Below are 19,691 nucleotides of genomic sequence, written 5' to 3'. Positions count from 1 at the left end.
CCAGGACCTGGAGGCCTGGGTTCAGATCCCATCTGCTCTAGAGGTGTGTAATAACATCTATGAACAGGTTGATGAGGAAAAAAATGAGATTTATTTTCCCTGCAGCATCAGAGGTTGAGAGGTGACCTTATAGAGGTTTATATAATCATGAGGAGCATTGATAGGGTGAACAGCCAAGGTTTTTTCTATGGGGTAGGACAGTCCAAAACTAGAGGGCATAGGTTTAAAGTGAAAGGGACAAGATTTAAAATGGACCTAACCGGCAATTTTTTCACGTAAAAGATGGTGAGCATATGGAATGACCTGCCGGAAGCAGTAGTGGGGGCTGGTACGATTACAACATTTAAAAGGCATCTGGATGAGTATGAGTAGGAAGGGTTTACAGGGATATGGGCCAAATGCTGGCAAATCAGCCTAGATTAATTTAGAATATCCGGTCAACATGGACAAGTTGGACTGAAGAGTCTGCTTCCGTGCTGTACGTCTCTATGACGGTGCACCCTCAGTAACACTGGGGATGTCAGCCTGGAATATGGGCTTAGGTTTTGGTATTTGTATTCAAACCAATAAACCTTCAAGCGCAGGTTAGCTAGAACTGCTGGGTGAGCCATCATTGGTTTGGCTTGACGCTTCCAAATCTGGGCCAGTGAGGGGGAAGTGGCAAGACCTTTGAGGAGGAGATGATGGTTATGAGGGTGGAGGACTTTTGTTTTGTGTGGGGGGCTAGCAGTAGTGTCTGTACCCTTGGACATGGAGGGCTAGGTTCAAGTGCCAGAACTGTATTAACAACATCTCCAGAGAGGTTGATGAGGAACAAGGTAGGTTTGTGTTTGCACGGGTGAGGTTTTGGACCTGGATCCCAAACTGGGGCAAGAGGAAATTACATTGGCGTTTTCAGCAGGCCATTCAGCCCATCGAACCCGTGCTCGGCTCCACTGGAGAGTTCCTTCCAGCTGATTTTAGCCCTCTATCAGGCACATTCTAAGAGGCAGGCAATTTTTTGTTTTGTTTCTCTCTCCAACGCCCGCCAATTCCACCCCTCCCCCCCGCTTAAGACCGCGGTTTTCCAGAAATCCCACTCTAACCGTTTTCCTTTCAGAAAAGCAGACCAAAAGGTTTCCACACCTGGGCTTCCAGTCCTGCTTTCCGGGCGGAGAAGGAGGGTCTCGGGGCTTGCAGCACCCCCTTGGTGGCTCGGGGGGACGGCGAGGAGCTGCCGCCGGTGCCGGGAGGAGGAGGAGGAGGCTGGAAGCTTGGAGCCGGGGGCTCGGCCGCGGCGGGGCTGTGCTCGGTGAATCCGTTCAGCCGGGAGGAGGAGGAGGCGGCAGGGGGCGAAGGAGGAGGCTTGGCAGCTGTCGGCGGGCATGAGGAGAGCGGCACCGAGGTCTGCCTGAGGTAGGAGGCCGGGGCCGGGTTGGGCCTGATGAGCCGATGCGGGGAGGGGGCCCCTTTGGGCAACGAGCTGACGAACAGCGAGGAGCTCACGTGGTGGTGGTGGTGATGCTGCTGCTGCCGGGGAGCCGCCGGGTTCCCGTTCGCCTTACCCACCCGGGCGAAGGCGGAGACCGGGGAGCGGGGGCCGGCGGGTACGCTCTTGCGGTCGAAGGGCTCGTCGCTGCATTTCCAAGATGGCGGCAGGGACATGGTGGGGGAGGGGGGCCTGGGCCTGGTCTCCATGGCAACTGGCGCCTCGATGGTGTACCTCTCCATCCGGGTCTGACGCCGCGCGAACAGCTCCGCCCCTTTCCCTTTGACCTCTGCCAGGGCCTGGCTGGCCCCTGACGTGCGCGGGGCCCTCAGCTCCGGGGGTTTCAGGCACGACGCCCACTCGGGAACCGGGGGCTCGTCGTGGCCTCGAACCGGAGGCTTCGGGGCCACGGGGGGCGAAGGCTTCTTCTGGGGGTTGAAGGTGGCAGCCTCGGCCCCCAGGCCCAGGCTGTCGTCCTCCTCGGCCAGCGCCTCGCCCTGGCCGCCCTTCCTCTTCTGGACGTCGATGCCCTGCACCAGGGACAGGAGCTCGGGGTTGGGCGCCACCTTGGGCTTCTCGGAGAAGGTGAACATGGGCTTCCAGCCCGCCTTCCGAATCCTCGACTCCTCCAGGATGCCCGACTTGTTGGCCCACGTGGCCGGAGGCCTGGCTGGCTGCTCGGTGCCCGGCGCGTTGGAACCTGGAGACGGTGCCGACGATGTCCTCTGGGACCCAGGAGGCTGATGGGAGTAAACCGGGGCATAGGGAGCAATCTCTGGGACACTGGCCGGTGGCTTGTACGGTTTTGGAGAGCCCCCCTCCACCGAGAAAGGCTTGGGTGTCCTGTTCGCCAAGAATGGCTGCTTCTCTTCAGGCCTGTGGACCATGTGGCTCTGTCCATGTTGACCACCGCCGCCCGTTTGACCATTGACCTCCTTCAGTAGATCCTTACTGTCTGGGTCATGTGGCGGGTTAATAGATGCCAAATGGACCTCCACTGTCGTTCTGGCCGGTTTCATTGGATGGCTGATTTCCACCGGCTGTGTCCCTGTGGGACTCTTGAATCCTAGCTCAAGCCCGGGCTCCCCTGCAAGCTCCCTCTCGTCTCCATCCTCCTCCGCTGCCTCTTCACCCTGCTGCCCCTCGTCCTCAGATGCATAGTCCTCCTCCGCTCCCGTCTGGCACCTCAGGTCCACTGCCTCCTCGTGGTTTCCGACCGTCAATGTGGACTCCATGGCGTGGCCCTCAGCCCTCCCCTGATAGCGCCAGAGGCTGGTGTTCTCCGAGGAGTCGGATGATGCAGGCGGTTTTCTGCCCGGCTGCCCGGCTAGACCGTCTCCAAGGTCTCGGCCCTCTCCATCAGTGAGGCTGCCCGGTTCCAGGTCAGTGCAGTGCTCTCCCTTGCCGTAGCTTGTTAAGGTGAAAGCATTCACTCTCTTCCTGCGCCTATTGAAGAGCAACACGCCCTTGGAGTTGGTACTCGGCGGAGTAGTCAGCTGGGCTGCAATTTTCTGGCTCTGGATCCTGGCGTCTTTTGCTTCCTGCTCACTCGAGCTGAGGCTGCGGCTGAGACCTGCAGGGTGATGACAAAGATTGTTATGTGAGATGCTGCAGAACTGGACAGGCAAAGACCAATACCCCCCCCCTCACACACACACCCACCCACTATCACACTCCCCTACCACACACACACCCCTTCCACCCTACACATTCACTCTCCCCACAGTACTCCCCCACACAGTAACCCTCACACACCCAACGCCTCCCCGTACTCTTCCCCCGCCACACATTCATCCCTCATCTCACCTACCAACTCCTATCTTCCCCCCACACTCTCACCTCTTGTTGCACACACATCCACCCCTCTCCCCCACATACTCCCACCCCGTACATGCTCATGCCCCAAAGAACCCTGTCCAAGTATCACCATTGTCCTCCTTGTGCTCTGATCTATTTCTGTGTGGACTGATTTTGATGACAGTGCCCCTCAGCATCAGTCAATTACTGCCCCCTCCCCCAACAGGGGAAGGAAGGGTGTTTTTCCCTGGTCCGGTTGAGAGTATCCCTTGCCAGGCCACACCTGAGGCAGGTCATTTAAGTCTGAAATGAGGAGGAGTTTTTTTTCCACTGAGGCTAGTGAATCTTTGGAAATGGGGTAACAATGCGGGAAAGCAACATTTAGGGAGAAAATCAGCTGTGATCTCGTTCAATGATGGGCTGAATGGTCTACTCATTCCCCCGCTTCCCATATTCTTATCTTTTAAATGTGACAACTTGTTATAATCACATGGTGGAAGCTTATTCAACAATAAGGGAGATATGCATGGAAAGTTCTTTACGCAGAGGGTAGTGGGTGCCTGGAACGCGTTGCCAGCGGAGGTGGTAGAGGCGGGCACGATAGCATCATTTAAGATGTATCTAGACAGATACATGAATGGGCAGGGAGCAGAGGGATACAGATCCTTGGAAAATAGGCGACAAGTTTAGATAGAGGATCTGGATCGGTGCAGGCTTGGAGGGCCGAAGGGCCTGTTCCTGTGCTGTAATTTTCTTTGTTCTTTGTTTTTAATAACGTTTTAAGGGGGGCATGAAATAAATGTTTGTAAGAGAAAAAAATTTACATTCAGAAAGGAGTCCGAGTGTGAAACTAACTCAACAGAATCATAAGGGTTTTATGGTGAAAAATGAGATCATTCGGTCCATCGTGTCTACCAGCTCTTCAAATGACCATTCTGACTCAGTGCCATTCTCCTGCTTTTTCCCTGTGACTACAGTCTTGTGAAGAGAGGGAGGGATTTGAATGAGTCCCAGTGGTTTGGTAACATTTTCAGGAGATGTTCACCTGGCTTCAGTCTGTACTGCAATTAATTTTTTATTGTGGTTCTTTAATTCGCTTTAGCATATGGATGAACAGCCCATTTACACAGTCCATTAATACCGTGAGGGCATTGTGAATCATAGTGTGGGACAGGAGATGCGCACACACCCAGTCGAGGTAGGGATGATAAGCTTGCCTGACTACATCAATGGGTCAGTCATGTTTTTTAACAACAATCCGATTGCGACACTCACGTTTCTACCCAGTAACAACCTGCAATATTTTCAATTACTAAGATCAATTTCAATGCTTCACCTGGTGATCTTGCGATTGCCAGGGTACTCTGAGCATCCAAATAGTGGAAAATAGCTCTTCCAACAAATTTCAGTTTCCCGATCACTTTAGCCTGTCCACAATCTACAAGGCACAAGTCAGGAATGTAATGATATACTCCCCATTTGCCTGGATGGGTGCAGCTCCAACAACACTCAAGAAGCTCGACACCATCTAGAGCAATGTAGCCTGCTTAATTGGCACCACTTCCACAAACATCTACACCCTCCACTATTGACGCTCAGTCGAAGTGTGCACCATCTACAATATGCATTGCAAAAATTCACAAGGCTTCTTAGTAAGCACTTTCTGAATGGCAACCACTATCATGTCAGAGAACAAGGGCAGCAGATACATGGCAACACCACCAAGTTCTCTCCAACCCACACACCATCCTGACTGTTTCTTCACTGTTGCTGTGTCAAAATCCTGGAAATCCCTCCCTAAGGGCATTGTGGGTGTACCTACAGCACATGGACTGCAGCGGTTCAATGAGGCAGCTCACCCCCACCTTCTCAAAGGCAACTGGGAAGGGCAATGTTGGACATTGTTGGACATCAATGTCACAAGAAGGGACATTCACTGTAAGAAATTGTTAGCTGTGACTCAGACAGCTGTGCATATTCCCTCTTTGCAGGATTGAGGGTTTAAGCCTTGAACACAAAGTCTGTACAGACAGCCTTGAGTCAGCACAGAGGGGAGTGCTGCACTGTCGACACTTCTGTCTTTTGAGTGAGTCCTTGAGCTATGATCCTTTCTACCATCCCAGGAAACATGAAAAATACCATGGTCACAATTTGAAGAAAAGACAGAGGGTGTATCCCCAGTCCCAGACCCCTTTAGCCTTTTGCAGCAAATTATTTGACTCTATGACAGCTGCTGTTTGCAGGAGATTGCTGTGCACACACTGAGTGCTGCTTTTCCTGCAGTCCGTCTGTCAAAGGTAAAGTCATCATGGTCCTACTAGATCATTAGAGAGAGATGACTGGTAGTAGTTCAACCCAAAAGTCACCACGCCTCAGGCGAGGGGAGAGGTTGAGAAGGAGACTGCTTCATGGTAACCTCAGCTAGTGCAGGATTGAACGCATGATGTTGACATCACTCAAGCACATCACATCCAGCTAACTGAGCTAAAACAATAGCAGAAATTGCTGGAGAAACTCAGCACATTTGGCAGCTTTTGTGGGGGGAGAGAGAGGAAGCAGGGTTAATGTTGCTAGTTTCTCCAGCAACTTCTGTTTTAGTTTCAGATCTTCAGCATCTGCAGTTCTTTATTTCGGCCAACTCAGCCAACCGTATTGCACCAGTGGCTGGACTCCATGGAAGTAACTTCGTTGGTTATAGGACAGTCAGAAGCCACGACAGGTGCTAGTCAAAGGCAAATTTTGCAATCTCCGAGGTGTCCCCGCTATGCTAACAGGAGGTGGCGCCAGACTATGCGCTCTCTCTCTCACATACATACACACACAGGGCCAGTAAACACGGAGTTTGAACTTTATTTTGAACTAAGCGGCACAAAACACGAATTTTACCCATTGCTTCTAAACCTGCCATCGGTCAGGTCTAAAGTTAAAAGCTACACAGGTCCCCAGGAAATATGCCGCAAACAATAGGACCGATTTCACATTGTCATTCCCCAGCAGAAATACTGCACCCCAAATCCTCCAGCTTTTAGACTACTTTCTTAAAAGCACAGAACACGAATGATCCTAATGTTTTCAAAAGACAATCCAAGTCATTTTAATCCTAAATTGCCATTGCAACAAACTGGGAACTCTTAAATTCTGAAGCTAAGCTAAACAGCCAGATAATTTAAGAATCACTATTCTGACAAGGTATTCACGCTCCCCAAATCAGCTGAGAAACTTCTACTGGTCTAGCTTCAATTCAATTTGTGCTTTCTCCAAACTTATTTTTAAATTAACTTTTTTGAGAAGTTAAATTCTCTATGGAGGGAGAAAAAAATGTTTTCTATTCTAAATATTAGCTTTGTTTTCAATAAAACCAAAAAAAATCGTAGTTTTTTTTCTCCTGCTTTTAAAAAAGATTGACTTTGTGGAAAAGTAAAATATACAAAATTAGTTACTGACTGTCAGGTTTCGAATATTTGATCTTACCGTTTTCCCAATAGCTGAGACCAGAGTGTAAAGTCACCGCCTGCTTTGTTGCAATTTAACTGTAACGCTTGCAACGCCCTTTCTTAACCCTGTTGCTCCTGCTATCGGATGTCCCAACAGCAAATGCATGTGTCTGTCAGACTAACTTTAAACTTTCTGCACAGGGGGATGAAAGAGAGAGCCATGCACAACAGCAGCGATTCTGTCCGAATCGGTCATAGCGCCCACTGGGTCGCACGCAACTTCTTAAAGCAACAACGGGGTAGGACGATCAGAGTTCGCTCTGTATGTATGTATGTGTGTGTGTTCACCTGAACTTTGATGTGCTTTCCGGTCTCCGCCCTCGTGTCACAGAAAGCTTACAGCGCACGGGAGCAGGCCGTTCGGCCTGGCCTGTCTGTGCCGGCTCTCCGAAAGAGCGCCTCACCCGGTTGCCCTTCTCCCCGTCACCCCTTACATCCTCTTCAAATTACTGTCCTCATTCCTTCTCGAAAGCCTACATTGAGCCTGCCTCCACCAGACTGTTAGGCAGTGCGCTCACCAAATCCTAACTATGAGACCCAGAAGAGGCAGGAACGAAGTAGGCCATTCAGCCCATCGAGTCTGCTCGCCATGCAATGATATCATGACAGATGTGATAATGCTCACCTCCACTTTGCTGCCTTTTCCCCATAACCCTCCATTTCCTTGCAGATTAAAATCAATCTCAGCCTTGAATATACTTTACAACCCAGCCTTACCAGCCCTGTGCAATCTTCCAAAGTTACAAATATCAGTTTTGCTTCTTTCGCTGTTTGCTTTAAAACCATGCCCTCTTGTTTTTAGTTCTTTAATGAGTCTCCCTCCCTGTTCTGTCCAGACCTCTCCTGATTTTGAGTACTCCAATCAGGACTCCTCTTAACCATCTCTTAACCAATCCAGCTTCTCAGGTCACTAATCTACCATACCTGGAAAATATCATTACTCTATTTTCTTAAACAGCAACACAAACTTGCATTTGTATAGTGCCTTTAACCAAGTGTTAAGAACATAACCAAGCCACTTAATGGGAGTACTATCAGGCAATATTTCACTGGACTCAGTCAAGCCTAATAAACTACCTAAAACTTGCACAAGGAAGTAGGTTTTAAGGAATGGAGGGGAGAAAGGTGAAAAGCTTTGGGAGGGAATTAATATCAGAGGATGTGCAAGCAGTCAGAATGGATGTAGCACAGAAACTGCAGAGTTTTGGAGAGCTGGATTTTTTTTTGCCCAGTCCCAAATGGGCCAAGTGGGTGGCAGTTCATTGTGAAGCAAATTGAATAGCTCCTGGGGATTTTCGTGGTTCATCCTTTACAAGGATGATACCTGGACTTCAGAGATTAAGTTATGAGGAGAGATCAGTCAAATTAGGCCTGTTTTCTCTAGAAATTAGAAGGTTGAGGGATGATCTAATCAAGGTCTTCAGGATATTAACAGGGTAAGACCCAGCAGATAAAGATAACCTATTTCCATTGGTTGAAGGTCTGGAACTGGGGGCACAGTCTGAGAATTAGAATTCAGGAGAGATGTTCAATAAGGCACTTCTACATGCAAAGGTTGTGGAAGTTTGTAACTCTCTTCCTCGAAAGGCAGTTGATGCCAATTCAATTGTTGGATTTATATCTGAGATAGACAACTTTTTATTAAACAAGGGATATAGGCCCAAGGCAGGCATGTGGAGTAAGCCAAGATCAGCCATGATCTTACCTAATGGCGGAGCAGGCTTGAGGGGCTGAATGGCCTGCTCCTGATCCTATGTACATTCACAGTGTAACTGAGTGTACGTTCCCAGGATAATGCTGAGCATGCATTCACATTGCACAAGGGCTCCACAATTTACAAACACTCATACTCACGAATGCAATCCCATGCAGGGATCCCATGCAGGACTTAAAGTCCTGACTTACAGACATTTCCTGTACTTACAAACAGCTGCTTTACATTGTTCTGCAATGTGTTCTGACCCATGTACAAATAGACTTGTGAACGGACTCCAGAATGAGTCACCAATAATGTACATGGTTGTGAGGATGGGGTGGGTAAAAAGCATTGAAGTGTTCACTTAGATATGATTATATGGAATAATTAAACAGACTCAAAAACAAAGTCGCTGGAAAAGCCCAGCAGGTCTGGCAGCATCTGTGAAGGTAAAAACAGAATTAACGTCTTGGGTCCAGTGACCCTTCCTCAGAACTAATTAGGAAGGGTCACCGGACCCGAAACGTTAACTCTGTTTTTACCTTCACAGATGCTGCCAGACCTGCTGGGCTTTTCCAGCAACTTTGTTTTTTGTTCCTGATTTACAGTATCCGCAGTTCTTTTGGTTTTGATTAAACAGACTGATTGGGCTGAATGGTCTACTGCTGTTGTTATGTTCCCAAAGCATTGTTGGACATCTTGAACTTGTGAACGGCTCTATAGAGATGTAAGTCATTAAGTCAATTGCTTTATACTTTAACAGATTTCTATTTTGCTATAAATGCATGTGTTAATTAAAACAAAACTATCCCAGTTTTAATCTTTCAGTTCTTGCACAAACAAGGAATTGATTCAAATGGAAAAGCAAGTGATTTTCCCTAGAGTCCAGGGGACATTATTTATCCATCAGCCAATATCGCTGCAACGAAAACCAAACTTATGATTTGGATATTATCTCAATGTGATTATCGGGATCTTTCTGTGCATGCATTACCTGCTATGTTTCCCTACATTAAAGCAGTGATTGTACCTTGAAAGCATGACAGTCGCGGTGGGAGATTTGGAAACCCTGAAATCCTTTGTTATGAATACATAGAACGTAGAACAGTACAGGCCCTTCGGCCCACGATGTTGTGCCGACCTATTATCCTACTCTAAGATAAAACTACCCTGCATACCCTACATTTTACTATCATCGATGTGCCTATCCAAGAGTCACTTAAATGTCCCTAATGTATCTGATTCCACTACCACTACCGACAGCACATTCCACGCACCCACCACTCTCTGTAAAGAACCTACCGCTGACATCTCCCCTATACCTTCCTCCAATCACCTTAAAATTTATGCCCCCGCATAATAGTCATTTCCGCCCTGGGAAAAAGTCTCTGGGTATCCACTGTATCTATGCCTCTCATCATCTTGTACACTTCATCATCTTGAATACATGTTCTTATTTTCCTGATTGACATTCCTGAACCAGCTGGAGTTTTACAAACAGCCACCACATCTACACAGCCAATCTTATCTGATGCCATTCCCTGCAATTGCAGTAGGATTTGAACTCTTGGTCCTGTGGGCTTGTTAGACCAGGAGCATTACTGACAGGTGACCGATAATGCTGTGTCTTGTAACCGAGTGTCGGGGATGTACAAGGTGTCCAGATTTATTTCTGGTTTGTGTTCAGTTAGCTAATCACAGCTATTTGAGGGAAGTGAAATATGTTCACGTGAGGGCGTTAAAATTTGGAAAGGGATTCCTGAATGGCTGCAGGACACAAATTCCACAGAAGCTTTCAAAAGGCAATTGGACATAAATGTGGAAGGGGAAGAGGAAAAGTGGGATTTTCTTGGGGCACTTGGCAGGATAGATGCAGAAAGATTGTTTTCCCTTTGTGGGAGAGTCTAGGACTGGAGTGCACCATCTCAGAAAAAGGGTTCCCCCTTAAAGAGTAGTGAATCTGTGTAATTCTTTACCCCAGAGGGCTGTTGAGGCTGTGTCATTAACTATTTCAAGGTTGAAGCAGACAGATTTTTAATCAGGAAGGGAATCAAGTGTTATAGAGAAATTCAAGACAATGGATCTGAGGATTATCAGATAAGCCATGATCTCATTGCATGGTGGAACAGACTGGATGGGCTGAATGACCTACTTCTGCTCCTACACCTTATGGTCTTACTAATTGACAACATTTCCCACACAAGTCCCATTCTCCTTTTTAAAAATTCCGCCATCACCTTGCCTCTCCCTCTCCTCCAGCCTCTCAACTCTCCAAGATATCTGTACTCCTAATTTCGGCTATACTTTCAGTTCCCTAGTCTGAAAGCTCTGGAATTCAGTCCCTGAACCTCTTCATCTCTCTCTTTGCTCCTTTTAAAAGTTCCTTACAGAATTACATCTTTGACCAAGTTTTTGACCCAATAGCTCACACTGTGTCTCATGTCATACTTTGCTTTGTAAGGTTTTGTTATATTAAAGGCATCAGAGAAGTTTAGGTGTTGTTTCAAAGAGATTGGCAGGCACGATGTCTGAACTTCCTCTTTTGGTATTGTAAGAGTCAATAGGTTGATGACTCCCTCCAAATAGCCTCCGTGCCCCAAGTTAGACCATAAGCCCATAAGAAATCAGAACAGTAGGAGCAGGCCATTTGGCCCCTCCAGACTGCTGTGCCATTCGATAGGATCATGTCTGATCTGACATTCCTCACAACCACTTTCCTGCCCTTTCCCATCACCCTTAATTCCCCGATTGATAAGAATCTATCTATCTCACCCTTATATATACACAAAGACCCTGTCCCCATAGCTCTCTGTGGCAAGGAGTTCCAAAGAGACTCACCCCTCTGGGAGAAGAAATTCCTCCTCATCTCCTTCTTAAATTGGTGCTCCTTAATTCTGATACCTTTGGCAGCATTAGGCAGAGGAAGGAAATGTATTTTACTCCTGAATAGCGCTATGGGATCATAATGCTATATTACAAGTTTGCTGGAGACTAGGTTTAGATTCTCTCAAATTTAGAAGATTAAGGTGGCTCTTGCGGCACAGTGGTAGTGTCCCTACCTTGGGACCACAAGGTCTGAGTTCAGGACTGAACCTGCTCCAGAGTTGTGTCACAATATGTCCGAACTGTTTGATTAGGACAACTAGAAGATTAAGGAGCAACCTACTGTGATATTAAAGGATTTGATAAGTTAAATAGAGAGAAATTATTGTCTCTGCTGGAAGAAGTCTAGAATAAGAGGGTGTAACCTTAAAATTAAAGCAAGGTGTGATGCGAGGAAGGATTCTTCACACTGAAGGTAGTGGAAATCTGGAACTTCACTCCCAAACCACCCAAAAAAATGCTGATGACGCTGGGCGACATGTTTCGAAGATAAAGGGGATAGATTTCTGTTGGGAAAGTGCATTAACAGTTCTTTTAAATTCATTCACGAGATATGGATATCACTGGCCAGGCCAACATTTATTGCCCAGAGGTCAGTTAAGAGTCAACCACATTGCTGTGGGTCTGGAGTCACATGCAGGCCAGACCAGGTAAAGATAGCAGATTTCCTTCCCTGAAAGACATTAGTGAACCAGATGGGTTTTTCCAACAATTGACAATGCTTTCATGGTCATCATTAGACTGTTAATTTCATTGAATTTAGATTCCATCATCAGCTGTGGCAGGATTCGAACCTGTGTCCCTAAAACATAGCAGGTTGATAAGTCACGCTTCCACTATGATTGAATTCATTGGCAGAACAGGCTCAAAGGGCTGAATGGTGTTTTCTTGCTGTCATGTTTCAATCTGAACTACTGCAAGTATAGGACACAAAACATCACTCGCCTCTTGCTAATGGTGAGCCATGTGTCAGCTAACACCTCCTCCCCTGCCCTGCCTCCCACTTTGACTGTGCGTTTTAAATATAGGACATGTAGCCCATTTGTTTAAAAGTCCAAAGATGTTGACATTTTGCTGACCGTTGCTTGACAGGAAGGAATTACTGCAATTCTCAACCTGTCCCTGGTGATTGGGTGTTGGAGCTACATGGCCTGGTGAATATGTTAGCTTCAAGATTCTCACCGACTGAGTGCTCCTGGCTTTCAGGTTAAAACACCAGATGACAGCCAGCAAGCTCGCTGTTTACGACTAGTGACGCTTTGGGTGATGCATGAATGCAAGTAGCTCACAATAACATATGTGACAGTCTCCTTCTTCTCTCTCCATGTTTAGCTCTATCTTTCTACGCCCCCATCTGTTTGTGCCCCACAATGTTTCACTGCTTCAATCCACCAGTCCCAGAGTACTGAGCACAAATTCTGGGTTGACACTCCACAGGGGGTGCAGGGGGTTCTGCACTGACACATGAGACATTCAACATAAGAAAACAAGGAACAGAAGCAGAAGGAGGTAAATTTTAATAGTTAATTCACGGGATACGGGCATCTTTGCAGTCCCTGAGCAGTGTGAGGGGAAACAGGTCCCAGAGCAGCATTGCTGGAAAGCAGTCCCTGAGCAGCACAAGAGTGAGTGAGTCCTGGAGCAGTGCAAGGGGAAGCGAGTCCTGGAGCAGCTGAGTGCCGCTGAGGAGCGGACTGGAGGCTTGGAATGGAGAGGGACAGTTGTTGGGTTGGGGTCTGGCGTGGGTGGTCAGAGCACGTGCTGAGTTGCTACTATTTGAACTTCTTCACCGGACTGCAATGTCAATCCTTTAACTATGTTATAACTGTCCTATTTCTAACTTATTTTTCAGACGTTGTAAGTAATGCTGCTACTTTTCCTTTTATTTCTCTTTTGTATCCAAGATTTGTACCTAGATAGTTGTACCTAAGCTGGCACCATTAAAGGCAGCCATTGTAAAAACTTTTCACTGTACTTCTGTACTGGAGTACTTGTGACAATAAAGGATATTCTATTCTATGCAATTGGCTAGACCAGCATTTATTCGCCATCCCTAATTGCCCAGAGGAGGATTAAGAGTCAACACATCCTAGCCATGAGATATGGGAACAGAATTACACCATTCGGCCCATCGAGTCTGCTCTGCCATTTGATCGTGGCTTATATGGTTCTCAGCCCTATTCTCCATAGATTTCCTTCCCTAAAGGATATTAGTGAAGCAGACAGGTTTTAGCCACAATTGATAATAGCTACGTGGTTGCTAATAGGCCTGTTGTTTTTACTGTTTACCAAATACAAATTTCACCATCTGCTGTGAGTGGGATTTGAACCCATAAGCTGGAATGTTGGTTCTGGAACACCATTCCAGTCCCATTAATCCCTGGCTTGCTGTTTGGTCTCTTGAGCCCACACCACCATCAAATAAGACTTCATCAACACTTCCTTGTCTTCCCCCCACCCCCTGACTCCATAAGCCTTGACTCTCTTGTCAATCAAAAGTCTGTTTGACTCAGCCTTGAATATAATCAGTGACCCAGCCTCCATTGCTCTCAGGAGGAAAGAACTGCAAACATTACTGGGCCTCTGAGAGAAGAAATTCTCCAACATAAATGGGTGACCCTTTACTTTCTTTCTGTGCCCCTGAATTCTAGATTCCTGCTTGAAGGGAAACATTCTTTTAGCATCCACCCCATCAAGCCAACTCAATATTATATACTCCAAAAAGTTCACCTCTCATTCTTCTAACCTTCAATGATTATTATCCAAAGCTGCTCAATTTTTCATCATAAGCCAATCGCTTCATCCTAGGAATCAGCCTAGTAATGTAGTTTCAGAGATAGTAGGAACTGCAGATGCTGGAGAATCTGAGATAACAAGGTGTAGAGCTGGAAGGGTCTAGGCCTGAAACGTCAGCCTTCCTGCTCCTCTGATGCTGCTTGGCCTGCTGTGTTCATCCAGCTCTACATCTTGTTATCTTAGCCTAGTAATGTATTTCTGATTCAGAGATAGTAGGAACTGCCAATGCTGGAGAATCTGAGATAACAAGGTGTAGAGCTGGATGAACACAGCAGGCCAAGCAGCATCAGAGGAGCAGGAAAGCTGACCCCTCTTCTGGGCATTTCTGGTCTGGACCCTTCTTCTGGGCATTTCATCCAGCTCGACACCTTGTTATCTCGGATTCACCAGCACCGGCAGTTCCTACCGTCTCTGAATCAGTTTTAACCCCACTGCGAAGCCTCTTCTAAGGATGCCTACCTTGAAGAAGTTACCCTCCTCCTTCATTTCTGAAGAAGGGTCCAGACCCGAAACGTCAGCTTTCCTGCTCCTCTGATGCTGCTTGGTCTGCTGTGTTCCTCCAGCTCTACACCTTGTTATATCATAATGTATTTCTGAACTGCTTTCAATGCTTGCACATCTCTCTTAGAATCACAGAAAGGTTATGGTGCAGAAGAAGGCCACTTGGCTTATTGTGCCTGTACTGCCTTGCTAAATGAGCAACATTACGTAGTGCCATTCTCCTGTTTTCTCCCCATACCCTTACACATTATTTTTATCTAAATAATCATCCAATACCATCTTTAATGCCTCAATTGAACCTACCTCCATCACATTTCCAGGCATTGCATTCCACACCCTAACAACCTGCAGTGTGAAAAAGCTTTTCCTCACATCACCCTAGCCTCTTTTGCAGTAAGGTTTATATAAGGAGACCAAAACTGCACACAGTACTAGGTATGGTCTTACCAATGTCCTGTACAGCTGTCGTAAGAATTTCCCATGTTCTGATGGCAGCTTAAGGCACCAGATCAAGGGGATCTCCAGACGTCCAACATTGGTGATGTCAATAACCAAGTATGTTGCTAATCACTTTGAAGTATTCACAGATGCACTCAACCAGAAAGTTAAAAGCACTTAATATCCTTTGTTTTTAATTTACAAATTTAGGTTAAAACAAATGATTGGGTTAAGATAAAAGCTAAAATAAAGATAAACCTTCCTAAAATAAAATAAATAACACGATGGAGAAATTTGACATTACACAAATATAGAATTAATCTTTTATGGCCAGTAAGAGTTGTTGGCATTGTCATGACTGTGTAATGATAATATTCTATATATTTGTAATAAGGCTAATCAGTCTTTTTAAGACACAGAACCTTACAAGATGGCTTCCAGACATCATCTGACTTAACTGCAACCAAAAAAAAATTAGATGGAGTGATATCAGCATGAATGAGATAAAAGGAGATATTTAGAGTTTGATTAATCCTTAGCCTCCACAATGAATCCTTCTTAACGTAGGAGAATTCAAAGTTCCAGAGAGAACATAAGACTGAAGAACACAACAACATATAGTTCATCCAGTGGAACAATTACTCATTTGAAAGTGACATTGCAACAATTTTGCTTTGGCTGTGAGAAGTGAGAAGCACTTTTAGCAACACGGCAAGAAGAACGCCAAGAGATGACATCAGAGAGGAATGGTTCCGAACAGGGACATGGGCTTCACTGCCTGACCAGCATTTATTACCCATCCCTAGCTGCCCTTGAACTGAATGGTTTGCTGGGCCATTTCATAGGGTGGTTGAGAGTCAGCCACTTTGCTGTGGGTCTGGATTCACATGTAGGCCAGACTGGGTAAGGATGGCGGATTTCCTTCCCTGAAGGACTTTAATGAGCCAGATGGGTTTTTCCAACATTAGGCAATTTTTTTCATGCTCATCAGTAAATTCTTAATTCCAGATCTATTGAAACATAGAAAATTCTGAGGGAGCTTGAAAAGGTGGATGTTGAGATGTTCGAGGTGATCTTAAGAAACATTAAAATTTCAGAGGGGTCTCTACTAGATAGATTCTGAGAGGATGTCCTCTCTCACAGTGGAATCTAGAACTGGAGGTGGGGTGGAGGAGGTTAGGTGGTGTGTGCATGGATTAAAATGATTTAGGAAGGGAAATGGAATGTTTGCTTTTATTACAAAGGGAATGCAATATAAAAATACAACAATACGCGGCAATGATGAGAACCCACCTAGAGTATTCCGTACAGTTCTGGTCTTCTTAGCTAAAGAGGGGAATACTTACATTTGGAGGCAATTCTGAGAAGATTCATTTGACTGATTCCTGGGGTGAGGACTTTGTGCTATAAGGAAAGGAATGTATGTTGGCCTTACTTGCACTGGGGTTTGGAAGAATGAGTGGTCATGTTAATGGCACATATGAGATTCTGAGGGTGGATTTTGAGAGGATATTTCCCCTTATGTGGGTGACTAGCACTAGAGGGACATAGTTTTAAAGTAAAGAGTCTCCTATTTAAGATGAAGATGAGGAGACAGTTACTCCCTCAGAGGTTCATTTGTCTCTGGTGTTTTCATGCCTGTGGGCAGTGATGTTTGGACCACTGTACATACCCAAGGTTGAGTGAGATGGAGTTTTGATTGACAAGGGAGTCTAGGGTTATGTTGAGGAATGGGGGAAGGGTGATGCAGACAGGACAGTGTAGTTAAGATCACAACTAGATCTCATCAAATAGTGAAGCAAGCTTGAAGGGCCCCAATGACTTACTGTTCTTGAAGTCTTGTGGAGTGGAGATAGAGATAGCAATACAGTGCTTGTTTTAGGATTCTAAAGAGATTGGATAACGTCAACCATGACAGATATTTCACCTAGCTTCTCCAGAGCAATGGAACCAGAGAACACAGGGGTTAAATTTGAAAGTAATTAGCAGAAATATATCAGTGAGTGAGCAGTCAGTCTCTGGAACAGCCTCCCTCGGGAAACAGTCAAACCAGATTGTATTCATTAGTACTATTGCAAATTGGATTGATTTCTACCAGGAAATAATTTTTCCGATCTATGTACTTGAGTTATTTTGAGAATCACATGGAAGTCTCTTCCTCGGAGAGGAGGTCGTGGCGGGGTTGTTGAATATTCTTAAGACACAAGTAGGTGACCTTTGACTCCCCATGAGTCAAGAATCTATTGGGATGGGGGTGGGGGTGGGTAGTCAGAAAGTGCAGTTGAGGCCACAATCAGTTCAGCGATGAATACAGGGTTGAGAGTCCAATTGGCCTGTGTAATGTGCTAGGTATAATACGATTTAGGAGGAACAAGTGAACTTTGGTTCCCAAAGATTTCCAACTGTAGAGTTTCATGTGCCCGGTCTGTTATAGACTCATTGATAGTGTTTGAACGTTATGGTTAATCAGCAACTTGTTGGATTGTTTGCCTGTGAGAATGGTAGAAATGGAACTGGTCAAACCCTAGTCTAGAGTTTGCTCTGGTTTAAGGATGCTACAGTTCTTCAGATGCCGAGGTTTTGTGGGGGGTGGTAGTGTGAGCCCTGTAACATGGCACTCACATTAAACTCACTACATGCCCATATGTCCGCATCCTGCCAAGGACCACTTAAAGACCTCATCCTGTTGCCGCTAACTAAAGCCTACACAAGGTCTGGCAGCCCTTATACTGTTGGCCGGGAGGGGGTGAGGTGGCAGCTGTCTGGTGCTGTCCCTCCTTAGCAAGACCCCTGAACCCATCAGAGGGCTAGCTGGTGCAGTGCTGAGAGAACACCACACTGTTGGCCATGCTGCCTTTGGATGAAACGTTACAGTGTGGCCCCGTCCAATTCTGCCCCCACCCCCACCCCCACCTCTAGGGACCCTGAGCCATTCTTCAGACAAACAACAGGGCCGTTTACACTGGTACCTTGGTTAAATATTTGTCCTTTAACAGATAACAGCTCATTGTCACATTGTGGGATCTTGCTGTGCCAATTTGGCAGCCATGTTTTCTATTAGCAGCAGTGAATGCACTTCAGAAATTGATTAGAAAGAGCTTTGGGATATTCTCAGGTGGGATGTGAAAAGTGCCAAGCAGAAACCATCATATTGTGCCAGTGGGCGATGTTGAGTAGTCCAGGTCTGTCCAGGAGTGTGGGCCTGTTGCTTACAGACTAACCTCGGGGTTTGTCGTGTTGGTTATCACATATATAACACTGCTTACTCATTCCGTGCATGGTCTTCAGAGCCTTCTGGGAAAATAAAACAAACTGTTGGGTGGGGGGTTCCCCTGTGAGTTCCCCTGAAACTCTGTTCTCTGAGCGTTGAGGATTTTCCCCAAATATAGTAAAATTGAAATGTAGAATGAGGCAGCACGAAAGAAGATCATTCAGCCCATTGTGCGGCTATCTCCAGCACAATTAGAGGGTTGTACTCCAATTACTCCCACTCCCCCTGCTGGTTGTCCATGATCCTGCAAATCTCACTCCCTCCAGGATTTACTCAATGTCATCAACAAAACAATTGGCATTGAACCTGTATCCACCACTCTCTCAGTCATAGTATTCCTCCCTTTGAGCCAGGAGGTCCATGTTCAAGTCCCAACTGTTCCAGAAGTGTGCAATAGCATCTTGGGATAGGTTGATTGGAAAATAGTTTAATTTTAGAAAAATATTTTCAAGGATTGGCTATGATTGTCTGGTCTTTCCATACATTATTGATCTATGGTGGCCTCCCAATTAGCTCCTTCACAGAAAGACTAGGAACAAATAGGAGACCATTTAACTCATCAAACCTGGTTGACCATCCAATTAGATCATAGCTGATACCAAATTCAACTTATTTCTTTCTCCTCATTTCCTGATAGCTTTACTTGCCCATCACCAAAATGTCTTGAAAAATTCAACTGCACAGTAGCAGCAGTGTATAAGATGCATTGCAGCAACTCACCAAAGCTCTTTATCATCAAAGCTCCTTCAACAGCACCTTCCAAACCCATGACCACTACCATCTAGAAGGACAATGCAGCAGACACGAGAGCATCACCACCTGAAAGTTTCCCCCCAACCCAATTGCCATTCAGACTTAGAAGTTATTGCCATTCCTTCACTGTTGCTGGGTCAAATACCTGCAACTCCCACCCTAACAGCATTGTAGGTCAATGTACAGCACAGGAACTGCAGCGGTTCAACAAGGCTACTCACCACCACCTTCTCAAGGGTAACCAGACATGGGCAATAAATGCTGGCCCACTTAGCAACATCCGTGTCCCATGGAAAAATAACTACCCAAATTCAACAGTTTATTGGGGTTTGGAGAGAATTATCACTGGCCTCCATGTAAGATGCATTTCCTGTCATCTCTCCTGAACACACTCTAATTTCCAATCGTAGACTTTTCCTAATCAGCCTGTTCAGAAATGTTATGACAACTTCTGGAGCAGGTTAGACTTGAACCTGGGTCTCCAGGCTCAGAGGTAGAGACATTACTGCTACCTCAGATAGAACGTCAGATATAACACAGTGTGGAGCCGGAGGAACACAGCAGGTCAGGCAGCATCAGAGGAGCAGGAAAGCT

General features: G+C 46.1%; 1 protein-coding gene and 1 long non-coding RNA gene across 3 annotated transcripts in view; one reads left to right on the top strand and one right to left on the bottom strand.

Annotated features, from left to right (window-relative positions):
* Window positions 1-19,691, bottom strand: part of LOC109922093 (synaptopodin) — a 56,512-nt gene that overhangs the window by 14,817 nt on the left and 22,004 nt on the right. For both annotated transcript variants that reach the window (XM_048603692.1, XM_048603691.1), the window contains one exon: window positions 1,126-3,041. In XM_048603692.1, the coding sequence (XP_048459649.1) occupies window positions 1,126-3,041 (1,916 nt within the window). The remainder of the gene's footprint in view (window positions 1-1,125; window positions 3,042-19,691) is intronic.
* Window positions 1,774-7,326, top strand: LOC125484533. Its single transcript, XR_007263357.1, has 3 exons — window positions 1,774-2,053; window positions 4,368-4,463; window positions 6,901-7,326. It is a non-coding gene; the product is annotated as an uncharacterized LOC125484533 (long non-coding RNA).

The sequence above is a fragment of the Rhincodon typus genome, chromosome 12 (assembly GCF_021869965.1).
Source record: "Rhincodon typus isolate 14 chromosome 12, sRhiTyp1.1, whole genome shotgun sequence".
NCBI classification, from domain to species: Eukaryota; Metazoa; Chordata; class Chondrichthyes; order Orectolobiformes; family Rhincodontidae; genus Rhincodon; species Rhincodon typus.
Note: the sequence above shows the minus strand (reverse complement) of the source record. Positions and strands in the feature narration are given on the sequence as shown.